The sequence below is a fragment of the Lissotriton helveticus genome, chromosome 6 (genome assembly GCF_964261635.1).
Source record: "Lissotriton helveticus chromosome 6, aLisHel1.1, whole genome shotgun sequence".
NCBI classification, from domain to species: domain Eukaryota; kingdom Metazoa; phylum Chordata; class Amphibia; order Caudata; family Salamandridae; genus Lissotriton; species Lissotriton helveticus.
In genome coordinates this window covers 895,747,962-895,771,176 of record NC_136067.1, presented here as the reverse complement: position 1 = coordinate 895,771,176, position 23,215 = coordinate 895,747,962, and the positions used below count along the sequence as shown (strand labels likewise).

General features: G+C 44.5%; 1 protein-coding gene across 1 annotated transcript in view; it reads right to left on the bottom strand.

Moving 5' to 3' along the window:
* Window positions 1–23,215, bottom strand: part of LOC144763176 (amine sulfotransferase-like) — a 540,275-nt gene that overhangs the window by 511,277 nt on the left and 5,783 nt on the right. Inside the window, exon 2 of the mRNA XM_078648522.1 lies at window positions 11,714–11,881. Within this exon, the coding sequence (XP_078504648.1) occupies window positions 11,714–11,870 (157 nt within the window). The 5' untranslated portion in view covers window positions 11,871–11,881. The remainder of the gene's footprint in view (window positions 1–11,713; window positions 11,882–23,215) is intronic.

Sequence of the window (23,215 nt, the reverse complement as noted above, 5' to 3'; positions counted from 1 at the left end):
CATTCAGTATCAGAAGACAAAGACCCTTGACATTTCACAAATTTCAGATGGTTGTGCATTAGCTTAACTTTCATACTTACTTCAGACTCAGCAACAAACTTAATGGGATATTTAGCATCTTTATATCCCATGAGTGCCTGAGGAAAAAAATATGCAATAGCAGTCTCTAATTCCACCTATAATGGACATCAAGGAAAAGGCACTTTCTCTTCTTTGGCTGTTCAACAGCCTGTTTAGTGTTATTTCCTTGAAGTTGTTTTTGTGGGTTATAATGTGAGTTTTTATGTTTACTTTTATTTTATTTCAGTGATAATCTTGTTGCTGATGATTCTCCTGTCCCCCTCTCCAACATAAACCACCACCTCAGGCTGCAGCAGAGATGGGGCTTTTGACCTATTACTTAGTTTGCACAATCTGCACATAGACTCCTGCAAGTCATGACTTTTCATCAGTGCACAGAGCTCAACTTGCATTTAGTGTGTAGTGCACCAATCTTGTCCCCAGAAAGGGCAACCTTCAACACCGTCTCGCGTCTCAGTATACCCGGCGACTCCTACCTATGCTATTGTATCCAAGAGAAAATGTAGGCTTCAGGCAGGTATTTCAAATGCACTGGCTCAATTTGGCTAGTAATTTCCTAAATTACAAGAAGCGCATGTTCTAATTTTGGAATTTTCTTACTGTGTTGCATCTCTCTTAGCCCTGTTTATCTCAGGGTGATTTCTGTTTTAACTGCAGGCTAGGTGTCTTTTTTCACTAACTTTAAAAGAATGGGCTCTGGTGTGCCTTAGTTTAATTTGTTGCCATCTCCCCAGTACCTGTTGCCAAGTTAACATACAGTTCAACCAGATCATGATGACAAGACCATATTACTCCAGTTACTTGGAAGATGTCTCATGGGTGCAATGTTTTCTGTCCATAGATGGTAGTTTGAGGGTGGCAATCAATCCTTTGTCTAAAAAGGTGGTGTCTTCCACCGTGGAGCCTCTGGGAAGGCAAACTATTTTGCTTTCCTCTGTACAGAGTATTCTACCCCTAGTAGAGGAGGACCCAAGGCCTATTAGGCCACTGGACCATTAAATGTCCTTCCAGCAAGACCTTCCAAAAAACCCTTTTGTTAGTCTCCTTCAGGTGCTTTTGAGCGTGGTAAGCAAGTATTCTGAAAATGCAATTGATGACTCGAGGCCTTCCCTGGCAGGAGGATCAGTCTGCTTATGTCCTGCAGAGAGAGATTCATTCTCCCCTTCTAGAAACATAGGAGATGATGAAGATGTGGATGTTCTGGACCATGGAGAAGAATCAGAAGACAAATCAGATCTAAGCAGACCCTGGTGCCTGGCGGCTTGTACTAAATGGCTCAGACTGGATGACAAGAACACCTGGGGGGCAAGCCCCGATCCAACATGCTGAACTAGGAAGATATTTACCATCCCTGCTATGCTCGCTGGACTCCAGCTGACAAGGCGGCCCAATATTTAGGTAAAAGATTGTGGAAATCTTTTGACAAAGAGGGACAGGGTCACCTCAAACTGGAGTGTCCCAGACCTTCTATAGAGGTTAAGGTGCCAGTGACACCAGAGATCAACAGAAAAATGTCAATATTCATCTCTAAATTTCTTAAGGGACCCAAGAAGGTTATTGCAAGATCTTGGAGATCATGGCAGGACAAATTGTTGGATATCATGTGCCTTCTTCCAAAAACCCTGAATATGGCTGAGGAGGCCAAAGAAACTGCCAATGTAATTTCTTGGGAGACCCTGTCAGCATAGGCACACAGGCAATTTGTTTCTTCAGAAACAAAATGTGTGACCTTTTTTACAGAAATATGTTGATCTCTCCTATTTAAGATTGTCCCTACGTTGGTAACTTGGCTATCCTGAATAGGGGCCTCTGTGGAGATCCTCCTAACAAGAAACTCTGTAAAAGTGTAACAATCTTCTTCTCACTGGTTAGCATCCAACAATCTATTAGGAAGATCTTTGGATGAAAGAATTTTGGAGAGCCTGTTAGAGGGAGGAGTCACTCTTCTGACAAATTATATTTTCCAGCCTCCCAACAAGACCAACCCTGCAGAAGAAACCTTAAGTAGAAGGACCAGAAGACATTTGATTTATTCTTTCACTTTCAGAGCAGCAGACACAGGGGAGGCTCTATCTATATCATCAAAGCTCCCAAAGGCGTAACAGGTAAAAGTTACTCTTTCTTCCCAGCCAAAGATGGGAGGCAGGTTAACATTGTTTCTCCTAAAGTGGTGGGAAATCATGAGGGTCTTAGATGCTTGGATTCTGTAAACTGTCCAAGGTTTCCATATAGAGTTTTAGGATTCTCCAAATCTGATGAGGAAGCTCACTGCCCTGTCTTTGTCTCACACAGAAAGTTTGTTCATAGGCAAGAGGTCTACTCCCCCCTTTTCAAGGGGGTAATTTTCCATCCTCCCTTTACAATAGAGGTTTTTTAAGCAATCTCTTTCAAGGGCATTATTATAAAAGGTCCCCCTGGGGTGCAATAGGTGTTTGCACCCGCTTTGTGCACCCCCCGGAAACTTTGTTTTTACAGAAGCTTCCACAGATACTTGTGTGTCTTCTTCTGTAATACTGATAGAGCTGGCACTCATAAAGCACCAGCGCTATCTTCAGAGGGTGTTCCCTCATTTGCATGGTGGCATGGCCCCATGCAAATGAGAGAATCCCGTTGCCTCTGCACATGCGCCATATTACAGACTTGTATAACAATAAAATTATTTCTCAACAGGTAATGTTTAGAAGACCGTTCAATAAAACATGTACAGCAAGTTGCAAAGAAAGAAAAGAGAGACTCCAGGGTAGGTAAGAGATGTAAGGAGCAATCGGTATTAAAGACAAATTGTGAGCAAGGAACAGTATCCGCACTGTTTACAATAAATGTGGGTGTAACCCGAAAAAACTTTTGCACATGAGTGCTCGTGGACAAACAGTGAGTGGCACAAGTGACAAGTGACACAGCGAGGAACGGCACAGAGTGAATACAATTAACAATATATACAATATACTTCCTGGTTCACAATTGAATTTAGCAAGAATTGTTTTACAAGGGATAGACAATTTTGTGAACAGTAGATTTGTGCCAAGGATTGCATTAAAAGGACAATGGTGTTTCAACCTTTAACAGGTTACTGTAATTTTCAGGCCCAACCGGAAGAGAATCCAGCCGGCCCTCATGCCCTAAAGTCACTCCTGAGAATAATCATGTTTCAGCTGCTGGATTCTTTCCGCTTGACGCTAGGTCGGCGCAACCCCGAGGCAATTGTTATTCCCATACTGGATCGTAACATTCTTAAATCCACAACAGTGCATGTTACTCGAGCAGACTGATAGATCAGCTCGCTGCAGTACTCCTTGACTATCCACCCTGGTCCCTCCTCCTTCCCAGGAATCTTTTATTGGTTTCCCATGATCTAAGTTGAGCTCAGCACAAAAAGTAATAGTAACCTGGTCCTGAAGATGACCATAACCGGTTAAAGGTCGAAACGCCGTTGACCTCCCAGCGCAATCCTTGATGCAAATCTACTATTCTAGAAATTTTCGATTCCTTGTAAAGCAATTCTTGAATAAAAATCAATCATGAAGTATCTTGTATATATTGTATTCACTTCGAGCCGTTCCTCACTGAGTCACTTGTCACTTGCACCACTCACCATTTGTTCCTTGAGCACTCATGTGCACAGGTTTTTTCAGGTTACACCAACATGTATTGTAATTAGTGCTTATACTGTTCTCTTGCTTATAATTAGTCTTTAATACAGTTTGCTTCTTGCATCTCTTACCTACCCTGGAATCTCTCCTTTCTTTCTTTGCAACTTGATGTGCATGTTTTATTGAACGTCTTCTAAACATTACCTGTTGAGACATTGTTTATTGTTACACACTCATACCACCCAGGTCTCAACTGGGTATACGGGTGATCTCCCTTTTGGTTGATTCCAGTATTACAGACTTGAGCGCACAGGCAAAGAAGCTGTCAGGAGGTGCACCTACAGTGAGCCACATAATAGGTGGTGTTCTGTCAGTGCGACCCCTGAAAGCAGCCCTCTGGAGAGTGGAAAGGAGGTCCCTTGGGCCCTTCAGATATCCCCTTGCAGGTGGCTGCAGTCATTCACCGTACCCGCCTGCAAGGGGATCTTTAATCCCCTTTAAAAGTGCAGGCATGTTGCCACCTTCAATGTGAAAACACAGAGCGGCTTGAAAGCAGCTGCTCTGTTTTTCACAGGAATGAGCAGACCCTAGGACAGCACGGGTTTGTACCATGATGCGCTCATTTTCCTGTTTAGTGCTGGGCGCACCTTTTGAAAGTTGCGCACAGCGCTAACCATGAAAATGCACTGCAAACTTAATACAACCCCTGGTAGCAAAGAAAGACAAGGGCCGCTGCCCGGTCTTCTCACTGAATTCAGTGGGTGGGTGATCAACCACCACTTCAAGGTGGCAAGAATCCATCTTCTCAGAGATATCTTGTTATGTTATGACTGGATGAAGTTTGACGTAAATAATGCATATTTTTCTATACCCCTTTCCCCTCCACACAGGAGATTTCTGCAGTAGAAATGGTTTTAATTAGATGCATGAGTTCACCACACTCCTGTTCAGCCCGGTGCTTGACAAAGGCTTGGAGAACAGTCATTGGATGGTTAAGAGACAGTGAGGGTTGTCTAATGGCATATTTCGGTGATATCCTTCTTATGAATCAGAGTTTGACTAAACTCCTAAAAGAGCTACTGTGACAACTTCACTCCTGAAGAGTTAGGGATTAATCATCAACGGAGAAAAACCAGAGACAGTGCTATCTCAGAACATCTCATTTCTCAGCTTTGTGGTGGATTCAGCTCAACAGATTTTGAAGCTTCCCCAGAAGAAAATGAACTCTATTAAGAAGAAACTGAGGTTGGCACTGAGGAGTTGCACTGGCACTGAAGAAGGTCACGCTCTCTCTGAGATTGCAAGCCAGACTGGTGGATCTTCTAGCATCATTGATTCAAGCATATTTCCCATGTCCCTTGCACCACAAGGGCTCTATAATGCCTGAAGATGTCTCATCTAGGACTGTCCCACATAGAGGAAGGAAAACTTTCTGATGATTTGGAGATAGAGTGGTGGTTAAACCACATGAAGGCGTGAAACAGAAAAGCTATCTATGAGATTATTCCATATTTTGAAATGGAATCATATGCAAACCATTCAGAATGGAGAGCACACTGTGGGGAGGATACCATCAGTGGACACTGGTTGAAGAAGAATTGGCCAGTCAAATCAACTTTTTGGAACCTCTGGCAAGATCCTTCACAGTCAAATGTCTCACAAAGAACAAGGTGTCCTGCTCTGTACTTTTGGAAACTGACAATGTATTGGCAGTCGTATCTATCAACAGGTTCAGAGGTAAAAAGCTCATAGTTGTGGCTGAGTTGGCCATGGACTTTGACACTTCAGTCTCAACAATAACATATCAATAGCAGCAGAATATTTGCCCAGCAGGCAAAATCTAGTGGCAGATTAAAACGTCAGCTTTTTCAAAGCCTTCAGTGTATGGAAGCTGGAAACACATGTTTCCCAACAGTTGATGTAGAGATAGGGACCTTCCAACATAGATCTATTTGCCTCATGGTTGGAAAGTCAGCTTACTAGATTCTATTGTTAGCATTCAAACCCCCTGGTGAAAGCCATGGATGCTTTCACTCAGGACTGGTCCCTAACTCAGCATTATGGCTTTCAACCAATATCAATGGTCACATAATTGTCTGCTCAGGTAAAGAGACAGACATCAGATGTCATACCTGTGACACCTTTTGGAAGGTTCAAGTTTGCAGCCGAGTTCCATGCAGGTAACTGAGGTGGTGCCTGGTAAGGGGGGATTTCGAGGGAAAATCAATTTTTTATTTAATTTTCCCTCTGCATCGTCCCTCGAAATCCCTCTTTTCCAGGTCCCACTGCCCCACCGCTGTTACCTGCATGGACCGCGGCTGCAAGTTTGGCTGCAAGTTTGCCTTTCAGTTCTTCTGTACCTTTTTTGGAATTCTTTGATCCTTCTTCCTCTTCATCTGAACAATCTGAAGGATTCTCTTGTCAGATTCCATCAATTTATGATAAAAGGCTTGTAGCAATGAGGATTGAAGGACACACTAGGACCTCTCATATCTTTCTCAACAAACTCCATAATTAATGTGGAAATCATGATCACCGTCCACAGTCCACTGTCAAACAGTAGAACAGTACTGCTTAGCTTGGAGACAATGGAAACATTGGTGTCTGGGACACTGCTTCGATCATATTAAATCAAATCAGCTTGATTCGGTGCATGTAAAAATCACCATAAAAGCACAAATTCACATAAAAAATCACAATTCATGAAAAATAGGAAATTGTAAAACATTATTTAATTTGAAAAATTCTATCATAAGAAGCAAATTTCTATAAAAACAATATATAAAAATTATTTTAAAACTTTGACTAATTGTTTTTATGTATTGATAAAGCCTAGATTATGTCATTTTCATTCTCATATAATAATTCTTCCAGATGGGAATAATCTTCTCTTTTTCTAGTTGCGCATTGAATGTATCTAATGACAGAGTTAATAATTTTTGCATTTCCCAGATTACAAATAAAGCTATAAGCGTCATGTATAAAAAATCTATTTGATAAGAATAAAGGTTTTAAAAACAGTTTCCGTATATCCATATACAATTTACAAAAAAGGATAAAGTGCATAGTTGTTTGTGCAAATCTCACTGCTTCGATCCTGTGGGGGCAGTTGTTGTCCATATCCTGATAGACCATCCCATCATCAATGCATTTGGTCTGCAATTCCAGCGGGTTACACTGCTTTTATTGGGTTCCTTTGGGGGAGCACCCTTTGGTTTGCAAATTACTCCAGGGTATCAGGTCAACTTGTGCCCCAGAACACAGATACTCTGAGTAGTGGGGCATTAACATTGTCTTAAAGCTTTTGGAGTTCTAGCAAGACAGTCAGTAACTTTCTAGGAAGGAACTTTCGGAAAAATTGGCTAAGCTATTATGCTTTATTTCTTGTAAACCAGTTTCTGACTCCTGAAGGAGTGTCTTACAGTTTCTAAAAGAGCTAAAAATAACATCAAGGTAATATCCTACCTAGGTTTTCCTGACACCCACAAACATTGTTCATATGAGGCAATAAAAGAGCAATTTACATCACCAAATAACTCCTAGTATGCATTTGGACACTGTTTGGCCTGATATCCTCTTTCACCATTGCTAGAGGGATTAGATGGCTCAGATGGGTCTTATGGTGGAGGCAAGCATTGACTATTCTCAATTTGGGGCACACTCTATTCGAGGGGTTATGGTATCCAAGGCCTTCTCCCTCTGCTGTTGCCTGGGAGACATTTTACAGGAATCGGATTGGTCTTCGCACTCAAGTTTTCAATGGTTTTATTATAAACCAGTGGTGGGAGTGGCATCACTGGTAGTCGGCAAGTTTTAAACAATCATAATCTGAAGACTCTGCTCCTGAAAAACATTTAACATTTCCTAGCGTTCATGAAGGAAAGTCTTAATTCTTTTAGGATCATCACACACATCTACTTATGTTGAAGGCCCCCAGCTAGAAGAGGAGGTGCATTCATCATTAAATCTAAGTATATCGTGTATTTATCTAAATGTTCATACTCTGGTTACCATGATAGTTATTGATTTATTACAGTATTTATGTATTGTATAGCAACTTTGCATTATTTGCAAATACTATTAAAAAATTTGTATAGACACTTGGGTCAAACTCAGGTCAGACCAGAAACAGGATTTTGAATGCAGAAATGGGAATACTTGTCAGCTGCTCCTGCACAAAGAAAGAAAAAGTGTGACATCCCTGATGTCTATTATATGTAGATTGGGACAATACTGCTGGATATATTTTGTCTTCGGGGCTCATGTGATGTGTAGTCCATATATATATCCTGGTATTCTGTTTGGCTGCTGAGTCTAAAATAACAAACAAAGTTAAGCAAACCCTTGTCTCTCCGTCATTAATAAAATGTAAACTTTCCGTGACAGTAGCTAGGAAATGTTATGATTTATGTTTTTTCTAATAGTATTTTTTATTACATTATTTATTTATTTATTTATTTTTGACATTTTTAAAGTGCACTGTCACCCGGAGGTGTCCTGGCGCTGACTGATCGCTAGTTGGCATAGACAGGGGAGGTAATGTGTAAAGAGCCAGGTCTTAAGGGCCTTCCTGAATATGAGCAAATCGGGGCTCTGTCTGAGGCTCAAAGGCAGCGCATTCCATGCCTTGGCAGCTCCTAGGGCAAGACTTCTACCTCCCCAACGGACTTTTCTTACCCTAGGGACTACAGCCAGCCCCTGCTCAGCTGACCTTAAAGCTCGCACTGGCTTGTACCACTGGAAAAGAGGGGTCATGCATTGGGGGCCCAGGCCATGCAACGCCTTGAAAATCACGCAGAGTGACTTGAAAACAATTCTTTTATGAACTGGCAGCCAGTGTAACTTTACAAGGTCCTGAGCTACTGAGGCGAACTTGGGGGTGCCCGTAATCAGACGTGCTGCTGCATTCTTCAGGATTTGAAGTTTATTTAAAAGCCCCTGCTGGGCATTCATTAGCAGACCGTTGCAGTAATCTAGTCGGGACATCACTAGTCCTGTCACTACTGTCTTCTTGTGTTCCACCGGAAGAAATGGCAGGACTTTCCGGATAGTTTTAAGCACATAGTGGGTAGCTGAGGACAGTGCATTAATTTGTGGCCTGAAGGACAGAGAGTCATCCATCAGTACACCCAGATTTTTTACCTTCGAAACTGGAGAGGGGGGAGACCCCATTTCCTCTGGCCACCAACGACGGGACCAGAAGTTGTCTCTAGACCCAAACAGCAACACTTCTGTTTTTGCAGAATTGAGCTTTAGGCAGTTTCCTGCCATCCAGTTGCTCACCTCCCGCATGCAGCATCTGAATCTATCTGCTGTGCTGTCCAATTCTCCCGGACGCAGCGACACCACAATCTGCGTGTCGTCGGCGTAGGATGTAAGATTGAATCCGAAGGATCTAATCACTGGGGCCAGGGTAGAGACATACACATTAAAAAGGGTCGGGCTCAGGGATGACCCTTGAGGGACTCCGCAGGGGAGCACAAATGGCTCTGATTCGTAGTCCCCCAAGGCCACCGACTGAGTCCTGCCGGATAGGATGGCTTGCAAGATTTCGAGTGCCTTTCCTTGAATCCCACTGGCCCTCAACCGGTCCACCAATAATTTATGGTGGACCGTGTCGAAGGCCGCCGATAGGTCCAGCAGGATCAGGGCGGCTCTGCCCCCTGCATCCATCACCCTTCTTATGTCTTCGGCTGATTAAATCAGTGCAGATTCCGTGCTATGTCCCGCCCTGAATCCATGTTGAGAAGGATCCAGCCTCTCTCCTGACCCCAGGAAGGTGCTGAGCTGTTTGTTTAGTATGCCCTCCATAATTTTGGCTGGGAAGGGTAACCTGGCAATGGGACGAAATTTGTTCAAGTCGGTTACATCTAGGTTTTTTTTTTTTAGAAGGGGCAAGATGGACGCTTGTTTCCAGCGTAGGGGAAATTCCCCCTTATCCAGCATGACATTGAACAGGGGGGTGAGTCCCGAGGCGATGATAGAGGGAGCTAGTTTGGCAATCGTGGCTGGGCAGGGGTCGTGAGGGGAGCCAGATTTTATCCTCATTAGCCGATTTGATACCTCCTCCTCACTAATGGGGGAGAAGTTCTCTAGTGTATCAAATTTCCTGTTGGTCTCAGAATGCGTTTCTGGGGTAAATGTATCTGGTGCATTGGTCATGATTTGGTTGTCCAGGGAGTAAAAGATCTTCTCTACCTTACCCAGAAAGAATTTGGCTAAGTCTTCACATAGTTGGTGACTAGGTGGTATATCTACTGGTTTGGGGGCTGCCAAGGAGGAAATTGTGTTAAATAATTCCTTAGGGGAGTTGCTTGCTTCCTTAATGCGTTTAGTAAAGAACTCGCACGTAGCCAGGCGGATCATCTCCTTGTAAACTCTCAGCTCTGCCTTGAGTAGTTTTTTATGCTCCTCCCTATAATTTATCCGCCACAATCTTTCGAATTTTTTGCAGAGAGTTTTGTGGTCCCTAATTTGATCTGAGAACCAAGGGGCGGAGGGGTTTGTGCGAGTAGAATGATGGATAGTTGGAGGCGCAAGTTGTGTGAATGGTGGCCTCCAGCCAGCTCGTATAGGCTGTAGCTGCTTCCTCCACATTTCTTGTGGGGGGCAGTAAAGAGGTTTTCAAAAGGCCCTCCAATGTCTTACCTTCTATGTTTTTCCATTTCCTAATCTTTTTGGGGGGAATTTTGGCCTTACTGGGTCTGGGGGAGGGACTAGGATAATGTTGAAATAGACTGCGGCATGATCCGACCAGGAGACCGGCTGAACTGTCGTGACCTCTAGGTTGGGATGGTTGGAAAATATACCATCTAGAGTGTGTCCTGCCTTTTGAGTCGGGCCACAGACCTTTTGTTTTAGCTCCACTCCGTGCAGCAGTTCTAAGAGATCCTGAGTGTCCGAGTCTAAGCCATTCTCGAGGTGAAAATTAAAATCCCCTAGTAACGTGAAGGTATTGGCGCAGATAGCTTCTTCTGACAGGCTACTCAAAGCAGAGAGAAAAGGTGCTTTAGCCCCGGGCGGCCTGTAGAGTAGGCAGCCTCTAAGGGTTTGATGGTCAGAGAGGATGAAGTTGAAGACTAGTGCTTCATCTAAGTCGGTTGCGCCAGGCTGCACCATCCCTCTGAGTGATTTATGGTAGATTATAGCCAGCCCTCCGCCTTTCTTCCTTTCTCTGTTCTGCGGGAGACAGACATAGTCCGGGGGAGTAGCAATAACAATGTCTGGGCCCGAGGATGCGTCTGTCCAGGACTCCGTTATAAAAGCAATCATGACCTTAGAGTCCTGAATGAGCTCCGCCAATTCAGTGCTATGTTTTACCAGGGATCTGGCATTAAGTAACATGCATTTCATGGTGACCGGCTTTTTTATCTCTATAGTTTTGTGTGGGACCGTGGAGGATGGTAAGGATTGCCAAAGTACCTTGGGAAGGGTCTGCTTACAATTGACACAGTGATGAGGATAGGTCGACAGGTCATCCCCCATTTCAATGGTGACGCAGCCTTTTGCATGAGTGTTGCCGCCCATCGTCCATAAGGTATTACGGTTATAAACCTGCCGCGAAGTAGATTTTAAAGCCACCTGACCAGGGGTCCCGGCCCTAGGCACGGGTCCGGCGCGGACGGGCGCAGACGGGCTTCACTTTGGTGCGCCTTTAGCGCGCCGGCAGCGCGCCCGCCGCGCTCGTCCGCTGCGCTTCCTAGGCCAGGGTGTCATTTTATGCAGGCATGGGCTGGCGGGGCGGAGCACTAGACTGCTCGCCCAGCTCGTGTTCTTCACTCAAAATGGCGGGACCGGTGGGGCGATATCGCAGGGTTCGAGCCCGGATGGTGCAAATGCGCAGTTTTAAAATCAGCAGTAAAACAAACTGGTTGTGTGACTGCATTAAATGAATGTGAGTTTTAGATTGTTTAACAAATAACGTGTGCTGCAGTCTAGGATAAGTGTATATCTCCCTAACAATAAAAAAAAAGATAATTTAGAGTTTCAGAGACAACTGTAAATGCGTGCATTAATCGACAACAAAGGGAATTTGATCTTACCAGATTTTGGATATGTGATTAGAAATACATCAGTGTCCCTGATTGGAAAGTGCTCTAGAGAATCTATTTTTTCTGGCGTATTCGCCTCTTCCATAAAATAGATTCCTCTGTGTAGAAATAGTTTGGCCAAAGATGGCCTAGCTGTGCCCTCGTCCATTATTCAAGGAGCTGAAATAGAAACAGAAAATAAATCTAACTCAGTTTTAACATACTGAAGACTTTATTGTACAGATATTCAAAGAGGGCATCACTTTAAAGAGGATCATTTAAATTAGAGAGCTGGCAAAATACCTGCTAAGTTGTGTGCATAGATAAGCACAAGTACTTCTGTTTACCATATAAGCCATTTTAAGACACACAAAAAGCATTTATTTCTCCATAACAAATTTCTATTTAATAATTGGTTTGGCCTGAAAACAGCCAAGGCCAATAAGAATTCTGGTAAAATTATAGAGGTGTGCGAAGAATTGCACTCTGCGGTGGAGCTCGTAGAGTTTTTCCTACTCACGGTGAAGTTCTGCAAAACTCTGCAAAGTGACGTGGAGCGGCGTTCTTTCTCTCACGTGGCTCACAAATGTTAAGTTGGCAAGCATGAGTGAGAAAAATTGTGAACAAGACCTCCTACTGGTGAGATTTCTCAATGCAGATGGTTGCGACATGTCGCAACCGCTCCCAATGGGAAATCTGCCGTTTGCATTGATGAACCTGCCACTTGAGCGAAATATCTACTCTAGTGACAGACACGTAGTGCTGTTCGCACGGATTTTACAGCTTGGTACAAACTCCCGGCACCAAAAATTGATGCGAACAGCGCTACTTACGACACTCTGCCACGCGCGGAACACTGCGGGTGTGGGGGAGTTTTTTTGCCACTTCGCAGAGTTCCGCAGAGCAGAACTCCCCGAACTCTGCCCAGGCCGATATATCTTCTGTGTATGACACCTTTTCCACTGACCTTCTACAAACTTTAAAACCTTCATTGCGGGGTGCTCCCTGTTGGGTGTGATGACTGTCACATTTAAATAGAAATGACACTATATAAACAGTGCAATAATTATTACCTTTCACATGTTTTTGGGGAATAATGTGGATGTTGATATTTACTGCAACAAAATCTTCCTGTTTCAGCAAATACTGCCCATTTTCCCCCAGCAGCAGTTTGACATCCTGATATTTATCACAAAACTTATAATCACGATAGCACGACTGTGTTGTAGCAGGGTCACTGCACACATCCCATTTACCAGGATGCCCCTAATGAGGGCCTATGAGATCTGGGTGACAATAATGCGTAATCATGTAGGACCAAATGGAAACAGCAAAATTGATACTCTGGGTAGCAAGCCGAAAACACCACCTATTCAAGGCGGACAGGCCATTCTGTCTGTTCTAGCTCTTCCCTACTGTGCTGTGGCATAGTTGGCTGCGTTCAGAGCAGAATTGTTGGCATGTCTCAACCAAGGGAGTCCCTAGAAGCCCCTTCTAGTTTGTAGCATCCTGGAGTGTGAGGGTGGTTTAAACATATTTATATAAGGGCTCGTTTTCATTGGAGAAAAACATGTTAACATCAATGAGTGCCATTGAAGAACTGCACCATCTGAAAACTGATGGTAACTACAACAGAAATTAACACCAGCTGTGGACTATTCTCAAAAGGGCCCATCACATACCAGTCGTCTGCCACTTGTCACAATTATCAACTTAACAGCCCAAAATACTCCAGGATTACTAGTGAATATTTCCTGATACAGGGCCTGGTTATGGTCATAGAATAGTGTCTAAAGAAATAGATCACTCATGTTGCAGTGGGAGGAATTTGTTTGCAATGTGTAGATAGCAAAATGTACACCCTCTCCTACATCACCTAGAAGTTACCATAGAAATAATGGATCCCATAAAAGATGACAGCACACCAAGCGAGCAGGGCACGAGAGACCACAACACCGTTATGGAAAGCTGCTTTACTTTATATATTTACACTGAGCTACTTCCAAAAATACAACAGGGCAATAAGCAGGTATCTCCCATTTATCCGTGAGTGTGCTCTTGCAGCATTTGATGCAGGCTATTAAGGTTTCGCCTGTCATACTACACAGACAAGCTACAAAAAACAAAGGTAACCATAGCACAAATACCGAACAAAGGGGCCCATTAGGATGCACCACCATAGCGGTGATGGGACCGGACCCCAGCAGTGCGGCGGTCCCGCACCGCTAATTAGGATACGACTGCCACCCTGGCAGTCGCAATCCGCAATGTTGACATTGCGGCAGGTGCTGCTGTAAGCAGCATCCACCGCAATACCAAAGAGGCATGTTGTGCATTGCCATGCACCACGTGGCAGGAAAGGCGCAGTGCCTGCCACCTTGTGCATGGCAATGTAGGGGTATACATAGGTACCCCCCAAGTGCAGCCCCATGGGGGCCCGCAACGGGTCCCCAAAGCAATTCTCCACTAGCCTTTCCATGGCAGCGAATCCGCCACGGAAAGGCCTGTGAAACCCGCGATCATAATATGGATGGCTATGCCTTCCAGGCAACGCCACCATATTATGCCCCAGATCCGTGGAAAAGCGGCAGACGTACTTTGCGTCCACCGCCGCGCCCCCGCCACAGTAATATGGCGGGGTAAATATAGTTGGGATGGCGGGCGGATCGCCATCGCTGAGCCGACGGTGGCGATCTGCCCGCCGTACTAATGACCTCCAAAGTATTTAATAAAGTTGAAAAAGTTTATTTTTTTCATGTGTAGCAAACATGTTTAACCAAAATATAACACAAGGGCTACAAGTGGACTTATGTTTATGGGTTACAGGTTACTCAGCCATAGTGTCAGGTGGCTATGGATAGTGTTAGGTTTAGAATTAGGATTAGGGTCATATCTAGATTACCCAGTGGGGTCAGTGTTGGCCTAGGTCAATGTCCCAAACTGGTGGGCTGCAGTCCGTATTTTGGTGAGATGTGAAAGTCCAAGCAATTAATAAAGATCCCTTTAAATTCTGTATTTATCTTGTCACACTTCCTGAGCTTCAAAGACAGAGGTCAAATACCAGGCAATGTCTTCTGACAAATTGCTGCTTCTGGTTTTTAACACGAGGATTGGTGTTTGCAGTCTCCTCTTCCTTTGTAGTCAGAGAAAGAAAATTAAAGGGAATTCATGTTTCTGTCCAGATGATGACCTCAGAAAGTGAGTATTGAGGTTGAAACATCATCGGAATTGCAACTAACAGAATAGGATTATTCTGAGAATAATAAATCTCTAATCCAGCTGACTTTATTAGTAGACCTTTGTGGTTCATTGATCTTCGCACATACGCCCTTGCAATATCATTGTTGTTATCTGTTTTATGTGTGATCTCATGACACGGAGCACCTTTGCTCTTTTGGATGATGATCATAAATTCTAGAAATTATTAAATACAATACTAAAGTCATGAAGGATAGCTGATTCTTTTTTATTCCATTAGCTGTTGCGGTAATTACATTGTTATTCGAAATAGTGAAATACTCTGCACTGATAGCATGTAGTAATGCTACCTGTATATTGAGCATGATTTGGTGATTCATTGTTTCATATAATCATATTTACCAACATTCCCTTTGACATATTGGTGTCTCTTGTACTTGTTTACAGTTTTACTTCAAACCTGAATTTAGTGTTCAATTTGACAGTATGGAATGCTTAAATCATGTGCCATAGAGTAAGCTCTAACACACTAATTTTCTGCGATGGATTATGCAGTATACACAAAGGGGCCTGCGATTGGAGGCTTTCCGACCGAAATCTGCAGTTTCATATCTGACCACCTAATAACAATGTAGGCAGTCAGAAATTATATCGGCAGGTCATTCCAGGTGGATTCCGACGGGCAAAGCAAACACAAGGAGATGATGGATGGAGCACTGAAACTTTTCAGACACTCACCCCCAGTCAGAGTTCTGGGTTGAATCCATCATCGATCTTTAGCACACTTCGCCACCCCAGTTTAGACCCAGCCATATGCAAATCAGTCTTGACCCTGTGCCTCATGGGAATAGTGCAGACCAAACTGCCAAACCTGGTCTTCCCTGGACTGGAAACAAGCATCCTGGGACCGGTTTCAGGGTAACACCGCTCATCAGCCAGTCCAGCTTGAATCCAGTGTCAAAGTGAGCAAGGGACGCACGCGTGGGCATACCCTGCCAACTTAGGGCAAACAAAGCAAATACAACGAGATGAAGGATGGAGCACTGAAACTTTTCAGATACTCACACCCAGTCACAGATCTGGGTTAAATCCATCACCCAACCATACCCAAATCAGTCTTGACCCTGTGCCTCATGGGAACATTCCAGACTGAACTGCCAAGACAGGTCTTCCCTGGACCGGAAGTCTGAATTTAGTGCTCACATTGATAATATGGAATGCTTAAATCATGTGCCATAGAGTATGCTCTAACACACTGATTTTCTGCGTCGGATTATGCAGTATACACAAAGGGACCTGCTGTCGGAGGCTTTCTCTCTGACGTCTCCGGTTTCATTCCTGACCACCTAATAACAATGTAGGCAGTCGGAAATGACACCGGCTGGCCATTCCAGGTGGATTCCGATGGGCTCCTTGAACCCCCTGGCCAGTCAGAGGCCCCAATGTAATCCGCGAGGACAGTTTTTCCGTAGTCGGAATTACGATGTCGATTTCCAACAGGCTTTCCATGTTGGCCTTTCCGACATGGATTTCCTGTTGGAAAGAGACTTTGGGGCCATTCCTCCATGGCATCCGGTTAGTGGGCCTAGGGGCACCTATGGTTGCACCCTGTTATTCCCCGCACCATGTGGCAGGCAACACGGTAGGAACCTTGAGGTGCCTACAATGCGATTCAGGGATTAACTGAATCTCCAATTTCTCCATTAGGGCTTGTGCTACAGTGGGTTTATGACCGAAACAGTGTCGGGCGGACGTGAGTCCACATGATATCGTAATGAGGCCCAAAGTGATTTGTCCCTTGTCATTTAATATCTCCCCAAAATGGCAGCAACTTTATGGATTAACAAAATGAGAAGCCTGTCATGCTAGAAATAGAACACATAATCTGATGGTGACTAAAATATGGAGAGCAGGTTTTCAACCCACTGAGTTATCCGTCCGCCACAGGACACAGTAATGTAAATTAGGTCTTTAGAGATTATTTTACATGCCTCTCTGCTGAGATTCAATCAGCACCTTACGTAATGGTTTATTACACCCTCTGCACCCAGGAATTCTTAGGACTTGTTCACCGGCCTCTGTTCTTTCTTTCTTTTTATTTTTTAACACATTTTTATTAGAAGATTATTCCACAGTACATCTTTGGGTGAAGCATTCCACATATTCATACCTCAACAATGCAAAACATATCACGGTAAGACTGTGTTTTTCAGCAGTTGTCACTATTTAACATGTATTTTCCTGAATGCATACCTGGTTGATTTCCTATTCTCATTTTGTTTTTTATTTAAAAGAATAGATAGAACCCTCTTTATACATAGCTAGCGTACATGCCTCTCCGACAGGAGACGTCCTGGGTTCTGATACCCTGTCCAGTCCGCACTGTGTCCTCACTTTGCATAATGTGGAAATTTTGGAAAAACCAACAAAAACTAACCAACTTCCCCTGCCTCTCCCTCCCCCCTCAGGCTCAGCGATTTAGAACACCGGCCTCTGTTCTTTCCAGTGCAGTCCTTCCCTTCAGTGTTAAAGCTGGTGGCCAGTAAAGAGGCAACTTACTTGTGACTGGTCTGTGAACAGGTTAAAGGACATCCCTGTGTGCTTCTGGCATAGAAGGCCTAGTAGAAACTGCAGAGCCTCTCATTTCTACCTTCTCTACAACAGCAACACCACCATCGGACGTTGAAAGAATGCGACATTCAGCTTGGAGTAAAACTCGTGCCATGCTTACTGCAGACAGACCTCAGCAGTATAGATACAGACCTTCCAAAAGTCTTGCACAGACACACGTAAGCAAAACATCTGAGCTCCAGGATGTATAGTAGTGTTTGAGTTTGATGATTGTAGATCCTGATTAGATGGATGCTCTCCCACCTTCTCCACTAGGCCACAAAGGTGAGCTCCTTGGCAAATTAAGAGATCTGATTTCAGTCATTGGTGACAAAGGGCACTACAATTACTATATCGTAACATATGCGGAGGTACTCTGTCACCTATAATGATAATGTTTTAATGATGTTTATACTGCTGCTCTCTGAGCCCTGTCCAGGTGAAGCCTATCTGCTTTCTGACCCTGTGATCTCTACCTAACTGAGTAGTAGCACTTCTGTCTGAACCTATAGATTTGTCAAGCTCTGGCATCTGCGACCTGTGTGTTGGACTTGGCCCTTCTGGCAGGTTCACACCTGAACTTTTTGCTTTTTAATGTTACATCATTATAGTGAGTGGAGGCAAGATGGCGGCCGCAACCGTGGCCGCGTGAGGTGCTCCGTCCATAGCTCCATATGACTCCCCTTCATTCTCGTTACTGGTTGTGATTTCTTCCCCGATAGTAATAACGATATCCGTGGGAGCAGTTCTGCAGTGTTATGCCGAGCTGTGGCTTACCGTCCTGACGGGGTTCAGAGTCTGCGGCGTCCAGCCCAGCCCGGTCCAGCACAGTCTCACGCCGACTTGACGGGCTACACCTGAGGCGCGTTACAACTGGGAGGCGCCGGCACGAATCGCTTTGGGCTCAGTGTGGTGAGTTGTTGTTTCCACGCTACCTCTACGGCTCCTAAGCTCCTAAGCTTTCTACGGCCCGGATTTTTGGCTGAAACTGCGGAAAAACAAAAAGCAGAAGTGGAGAGCGCGGTGGTGGTGTTTCTGATCAGGCGCGCTTTCGAACAGCTGAGAGACCGCACGTTATCTGTTATCGCTACCGCTTCTCAGACGCGGTGGACAGTGTTTGCAGGTAAATGGCGCCAAAGGGCAGAGGCGGTGTAAGGACCCGTGAGGGAGCATCTGCAAATACACCCGTTGAAGATACAACTGAACCTGCCATAATGGTTGTGGGGCATTGCAGTGCTAACGATAATGCTACATCAGTAAGTCGTGGCATGGCTGCGAGTAAAGGCACCCACGCCAGTGATAATAATACCGGCAGCGCTGACAACACCGCTTTGACCTTGGAAGGCAGTAACGTTCAGCAGGGTCAGGCGGCGGCCTCAAAGTCACAGGGCGTTCGCCAGACCTAGATAATGCAGCAGAATCAGGATACCCCTGTAAAACAACGGACTGTCCCGGCAATTTTCAATAAAAAACAAGGAGCAAAGGCTAAATTGGTATCGGAGACAGTTGGAGAGGTCTTGGTTTCAGCTGATCAAGAAAGTGGAATTAATACTACTCCAATGGAAGCCTCGGTAGGTAATGGAGGTAATGCAGTAACAGTAACAGCTATAGAAGACAGCAGCTCACTGCCAGGGCCAAGCACTAACACTACTACTTTATCGACTGAAAAGGGCAGTGAGTCAGAGTACGCTGGATCTGATGGCAAGTTCTACTCCATGTCTGATTTAACGACTGCATCAGACAAGGAGCATGTTGAGGATAGCTCTAGTAATCCAGGCGATTGGGGGGACTTGCCGGATGACGTAGAAGGAGATGAGTGTGAACAATATCTGCCCCATGAAACAGTAAGAAAGGTGGTGGAGGTGTGTGAAGGATCAGTGCATGAGCAGAGCCTTCCATTAGCTCAGTTTAACCTGAATGAGGATCTTGAGGAGGACTCAATCACCCTTGATCTAATCTATAAGAGTATAATGGCACATCGCAGTGAAACTAAAGCAGAAGGCTTACGCACACAAGGCGCTGTAAGGAAACTTCAAAATACAGTGCGACGATTGGTTAAGACCTGTGCAGAAGTCACCACCCGTGTGGTGGAGGTGGAGGAGAGAGTTTCCTCAGCAGAGGACTGCTTGGTTGAGCAGCAGTCAGCCATCGAGACTCTGCAAGAATCCAAAACAGACGTGGATTGGAAACTCACGGATTTAGAGAACAGCGTGCGACGCAACAATCTGCGCGTGCTAGGCATAGCTGAGACAAAAGAAGGTGCAGACCCACGGAAATTTATTATCCAGCTTTTTAAAGAAGCCTTCCCTGAACTCAATACTTGGAACTGGGAAATTGAAGTGATTCGGGCACATAGGTTTCCATTCGTGGTGCGGCAGCGTGTTAAAGAGCGTGGTAAAGAGCGACAAACTGACCAAAACTCATACCCCAGGGCGATTCTAATCTGCCTTAATAACTATCTGCTCCGAGAGGCACTCTATGATCTGGCACGCCCCAAGAAAAAACGGAGTGGCATGGGGTGTGAGTTTTTCGTGCGCCCGGATTTCTGTCCTGCAACGGTGCACGAACGTTGGCAACTGCGGAAATTATTAGCACCCTTCCAAGCAAAAGGGGCCCAGGTCTTTTTGTTAAAGCCATCTTAACTAAAGATCATCTTCAGTGGCCAAACTAGATATTTCACATTCGGGACAGTTGCACAGGATTATTTGAAGGAAATGGAGAAGAGTCCGAAAAGAGTCCAAAAAGTTAAAGGGACATGATATATATCTCAGTTGCTAAGCAAATGAGCATATAGAGGTAGTAGACTGTAGTGTGGGTGTATCACGGGGTGGAATGAGCAAAAAAAAAAATCTTTAGATTATAGGGGTTATCTCTCTCTTATAGATTCTTTTTTGTCTCCTTTGGATTTTTTTTTAGTTTGTGTTCTCTCTCTCAAAATTGGAGCGGAAATTTGTACATTTCCTAAGAAACATTTTGAAATTTAGATTACTGGGCATAAGGGAAGGTATGCCTTGTAAAGTTTACGCTTTTCCAAAAAATGTCTATGATATGTGATATAGGGAAGGGTGGTATTGAGGGGTGTGTGGGTTGGGGGTCGCGGGGGGGATGGAAAACAGAAAATAATACATGAGTACAGGATGGAAACGAGTTTATTCTGGGCAGTCATTGTTTTTTTTAGCCCATTTGTGGAGCTAGTGGAGCGAAGCCAGACACAGCTAAATGGTGGGTAGGGGCATCAGGATAGGTACGTTGAATGTGAGGGGGATGAATTCAGTGGATAAAAGACGGCGGGTGGCGCAGGAGCTATGAGCTCTCTATTGCGATATAATCTCTCTCCAGGAGACCCATATAGTATGGTCAAAGCGGCTATTGCTGGAAGAGCTGGGATTTAATCTCATAGCCTGTACTAAATATTCTGGTACGGCTAGAGGCGTTGCAATTTTGGGGAAAAAACATATAGGCAATTTTAACTGACGGATTAGGTAGGTGGGAAATTGCAGATTGTTCGGTTGGCCCTACAATATTCACGATCTGTGCAGTTTATGGGGCCAATTTAGATGAAGCAACCACCCTAGACTTTTTAAATGTCGAGTTAGCGACTTGGCCAACACCACTGATCCTGTGCGGGGATTGAAATATAAACTTAGCGCCCAATAGCCTATGTAATTAAAAGTCGAGATATAGTGGTAGGAAACCGCGAGTTTTTAAAGCGCTGCAGGCACTAATGATAGCACATGGGTTGGTGGATGCTTGGGCTTTTTTAAGGGGGGTGGCCCCTGGATACACTTTTTGTTCTTTCCCCCATCGGAAGTTAGTGCGGCTGGATTATTTCTTTACTCTTCAATTGTTATTAAACCAGGCTGTCATTCAAGTATACCCAAGAATTACATCTGATCACGGGCCGGTAGTTCTGTCAATAACAGGCATAGTAGCAGTCACAAGGCCAAGAGGATTTTCTTTTGACCGTAAACTATTATTAGAGCAGCAATTCATTGAATATATGAAACAATAGATCACTACTTTTTTTAATATTAATTGCGGGAGCAGTATTATGGGCTGCGTTTGGGATTGTTTCAAGGCTGCCTTTAGAGGAGAAGCTCTCAGCTTTGGTTTATATAGTCAAAAAAACAGGCAGCAAAGTTCCAAGAGCTATACCAAGAGTTAATAAAGGCTGAGGGGTTACTGATGCAGGGCATCCAGGCTGGCAAGGATATAACTGACTTGATTACGGCGGTGAGACGGCTTAAAGCAAGGCTAAATCTTAATTGGTCTCAGGAAACTGCAAATTTCTTTTTTTATTAAACAGCAAATGCATTACAAGTATGGCGAGGCAAGTGGCAGACGCCTCGCCCAAAAATTAAGATTGAGGGAGGCAGCTCAACGGATAGACAATATCATAGATTTAAATGGTGACTCTGTTGAAAATGAAAGTGGCATTTTGGAGGTGTTTAGACAATTTTATGAGGTTTTATATCGAAGAGATGAGTACGATAAGGATGGTGCGGCCACCCTTATTAGCCAGTATTGCATGGCAGATCTCCCAGCGGTGGAGATAGAAGGGCTAGAAACTTCCATTTCGTTAGAGGAATTAGAACTAGCAGTAAACGGGCTGGCAATGGGCAAGGCGGCAGGGCCAGACAAGCTACCCTTGGAAATTTATAAAACTTTTTTTCTGTCCTGAAGGCAGATCTCCTGGCAACAATGTGAATGGCCCAGAACGGTGTTCCCCCTACGTCTTGGAATGAAGCATGTATAGTAGTGTTCCATAAAAAAGATAAACCTGCGAATCTGCCCGGCTCCTACCGTCCCATCTCGCTTTTGAATGCGGATGGGAAGATCTACTCGAAGATTTTGGCCAACAGGCTATCTTCTGTTATCTCCGCATTAGTTTCCACTACACAACATGGGTTCATTCCGCATTGAGGAACGGTGAATCATGTCAGCCGTGTGATAACTTTTTTTGATTATGTTAATGCAACTCGGGAACCACTCTGTTTAATTTTATTAGACGCCGAGAAGGCCTTCGACCGGGTCTCATGGTGCTTTTTATGGGATGTCATGAGGCGACAGGGCTTTGAGCCAAAGTTTATTACATCTTTGCAGACACTGTATCATCAACCTTCAACCTGTAGCCCGCATTAGCACCATGGGACTCGAGTCGGAGGTGGTTCAAATACAGAGGGGTACCAGGCAAGGTAGCCCCTGTTCTCCCCTTTTATTTTCACTATACATCAAACCATTGTTAAGAATGCTGGAATCTAGCACTAGGATTCAACCAGTGGCCATACAAAACTATCAGTTTAACCGCATGCGTGCGGTAGGATTTCCGCCCGTACGCTGGGTTTTGCGGATTCGCACTTTACATGACGAGCTGGGCTCGTCATGAGCGTGCGAGGAGGCTACCTCATGACGAGCCCAGCTCGTCATGAGCGTCGAAGGGGTTAAGGTCCTCGCCTACGCGGACGATGTTGCAATCGTTACCCCGAGCCTAACTATAGCGATGCAGGAGATTGAACATCTAGCTATAGAGTTTGGTGTGGCTTCTGGCTATAAGCTGAATACGACCAAAACTCAGTTGCTATGCGCTAATATGTCGAAGTATTCTGACCCTAGGGTATGCCAAGAAGTTACATATCTGGTGGTCAAGCTTAGGGTCTCTACAACTGACCTGGTTAAATCAAACTGGGGGGCTCTATTATTGGAGGT